The sequence below is a fragment of the Aptenodytes forsteri genome, unplaced genomic scaffold (assembly GCF_000699145.1).
Source record: "Aptenodytes forsteri isolate BGI_AS27 unplaced genomic scaffold, ASM69914v1 Scaffold329, whole genome shotgun sequence".
Lineage (NCBI taxonomy): Eukaryota > Metazoa > Chordata > Aves > Sphenisciformes > Spheniscidae > Aptenodytes > Aptenodytes forsteri.
The window spans coordinates 230292-233306 of NW_008796200.1; the positions used below are offsets into that span (position 1 = coordinate 230292).

The following is a 3015-nucleotide window of genomic DNA, read 5'->3' on the forward strand; positions in this document are numbered from 1 at the left end:
GGGGGGGGGGGCACAGTTTTTGAGGTGCAGGGGGCTCCCCCAGGCCCCAGGGGTTCACAGAGAGGGTGTTTGCATGTGTGGGATGGAGCAGGAACCCTTTGAAGACAGATAAGCCAAGAGGGAGCGTTTGAAACGGGCCAAACCAGTTTGGGGGCCATCGCTTCCACCGGCACTGCAGCCCGGGCTCCACGGCACACCCAGCATTTGCTGGGGGCTGCCGAGAGGTGACCCCCGACAAAGCCCAGTGTAGGGCAGGAGGCTGCCCAGGACACTCCACCCGGCCACTGCTGTCACACTTGGCCCGTTCTCAACCCGGAGGTGTCGAGGAGGCTCCCGCGCTCCCCCTCGCCCTTCACCAACCCCGCACTCAGCCCTATGGCCAGGGCAGCCCTATAGCAAGGCCGCTCCGGGTTGGTGTCCGCCTCCGCCACCCCAAACAAGCCCCAACACCTTCGCCAGCATCCCCCTGGGGCAGGGCGAGCCACCTGGCCAAAGCCTCGCCCCAGCACCAGGGTTGCTCCTCCAAAAGTGGGGACCTGCCTGCACCCCACTGCCACTTGGGCCTCCAACGCCTGGCCTGGGAGAGGCTCCCCGTGGTCCCCACATGGTCCCCATGACCACAGCTCAGCCACTGATGAAGAAACAAAACTCTGGCATCTTGCTGCCAGCGCTGCCCCGAGCAGACACCATTGCCGGCTCCAAATTGCTCCCCGGGGTTTTGCAAGCAAAAATGGGGCTGGACCAGTGTCCCCAGCGGGGATGGCGCTGGTGGCACCAGTCCCTTCCAGCATCAGCAGCAGCTCTGGATTTGCTGAGCCTGGTGCCCACTCCGGTGCCGGCGGCTTTGTGAGCTTGCCCAGCTGGGAAGCTGCTGGAAAAGTTGTGCTTAAGGAAAGGTGGCTTTAGGGATCCCGCTGCTGGCCCCAGAGGGCCGCAGGGCCACCCACCCTGCCCAGGACTTCTCAGCCACAGGCCAACTCCTGGCACAACAGGCAGAGCCCTCGCCCACAACAAAGCACTTCCAAAGTACTGGAAAAAACAGGCAGTGCGGAGAGAAAAACCTGCTACCTGCCCAAGACTGTCCCCTCCTGGCAAATCCTGGGGCCAGAAACACCAAATTTGGGGTAAAAAGCCCCTAGAGCAGCAGATTGTGGCTGTTTTCTGATGGTAAGCACATTGCTGAGCCCACCACCTTCATCCTCACCCCAAAACTCAGCGGATGCTCAAACAGAGCCCAGGGGATGCAGACAGGGAATAAAACGGGCTATTTCAGCTCTCCCAGAGGTGCTCACAGTTGTTGAAAGCTCATGGTGGAGGGCAGCAAGGACACGGTGGTTACAGCCCAGGGGATTTGCAGGGACAGGGTGACCCAGCTAAGGAGCAGAAGGAGCTCGCGGCAGCAGCGCCCGTGGCAAAGGGGGTTTGCTGGAGCTCACGAGGCGCCGCGTGCAGCCAGGCACGTCCACGTACATAGGAGAAAACGCGAGCAAAGAGCTCGGGCGGACACGACTGTTCTGCGAACAAGCGTGCAAGGGCGCGCCGGAGCAAGGGGAGCGGCTCGTGGCTTTCCCCACAGCTCACCAGCCCTGAGGGGGCATCGGGGTGAGCCCCCCACGCAGCATGTGGGGTGTAGGCAGCTGCCTGGGTGGAGCCCAGGCATGGGGCGGAGGCTCAGCAACCTCCCTGCAAGCCCGGGCGTGCGTCCGGGCATCAAAAACACGGCTGCTGCCTCCTCCTCCTCGCTGCACGAAACAGCAAAGGGGCCCCTTGCAACGCTGCTGCTGCCCGCTCCTACTGAAGAGGGGGGATGCTTGCCCCGTACCCATCCTCCTCCTCAGTCCCACGGGGAGCGCAGGGAGCCCTGCCTGGGGATTTCTGACCTTTCCTCCAAGCACTAGCCAGGCTCAGCCTAATGCTTCCAACGGCACGCTGCCGAGCAAGCTCCCTGCAAGCACAGGGCAAGGCTGCTCTCTCCTCCAGGGCATGCCATGGGGTCAGGGCTTCCTGAGCCCTCGTGGGTGTTACAAACGGCAGTGGTGATTTTGAGCGGGCAAAAGCATCCTCCCAGCCTGCACGGCCACCTGCCACCGCGAGGGGACTTGGGAGGGGCAAGGGACAGAGGCCAACCTGGCTTTTCGTGCCCTACACCCGGCTGGGGACCACATCCCTGCCAAGGCACGAGGGTGATGGAGCGGAAGGAAATCCCAGCCAAGACATTGATTTTATTTTTTAAGAATAAAAAAAACCCCAAAACAGACAAAACTTCCTGAAAACAGCTTCCTACCTCATAATTTCACAGAAATTAGCTTGGAAACATCATTTGCTCTCCCCCTGCTCTGAGCTCTGCCCTTTCCCATCCCAACCCAGCCCCCTGGGCGCAGGCAACGCCAGCCCATTGTGCCAAGGGGTGCTGCCCCCCACCCCGTACGGCTGCAGCGGCGTGTCCCTGTGTGGCAGGGCAGAGTCGAACCCCTTTTCCCCTCCACGGTGGCTCCACAGGTCCTGGGGATGGGAGCAGGAGGGTTTGGGCAGCCCCAGCAGGCGCGTACCACCTGCAGCCTCCTGTGGATACCAGCGCCCCCCTCAAAAAAGCTCAGCTCTCCAGCCTGGCACAGGAACAAGGTGCTGGGCATTTTGGGGGGGACGACCCAGCAAAGGGGCTGCAGAGCGAGCGCCGGCTGCGAGCTTGAGTACCGCTTTTCCACCTCTGGCATCACTGGTCCGGCACAGCCCCCAGGGACTCACCGGCTCCAGAGATCAGCCCGGAGGCTTTACCCCTCCCGACAGCAGGACGCCCATTGTCCTGGTGCTAATGAGTTAATAAATTCATTTCTGACTAAGAAATTAGACCCCTAAGAAAAAAAATCACCACCTGCTTTCACCCTCCCCGCTCACCCCCTCCCCAAAATAACCACGGTTCTTTTACGGGTGCCCTCCATGCCGGCACCGAGGCGCGTCAGCGGAGGCTGGGGACAACCGGGTGCCAGCAGTGGCCTGCCTCCGGCGGGTGCAGGG

The 3015-nt window shown here is 61.9% G+C and overlaps 1 protein-coding gene across 1 annotated transcript in view; it reads right to left on the reverse strand.

Moving 5' to 3' along the window:
• Nucleotides 1-2939, reverse strand: part of PKP3 (plakophilin 3) — a 13378-nt gene extending 10439 nt beyond the window's left edge. The window contains exon 1 of the mRNA XM_009288166.1: nt 2927-2939. Coding sequence (XP_009286441.1) covers nt 2927-2939 — 13 coding nt within the window. The remainder of the gene's footprint in view (nt 1-2926) is intronic.
• Between the last annotated feature and the right edge of the window lie 76 nt (nt 2940-3015).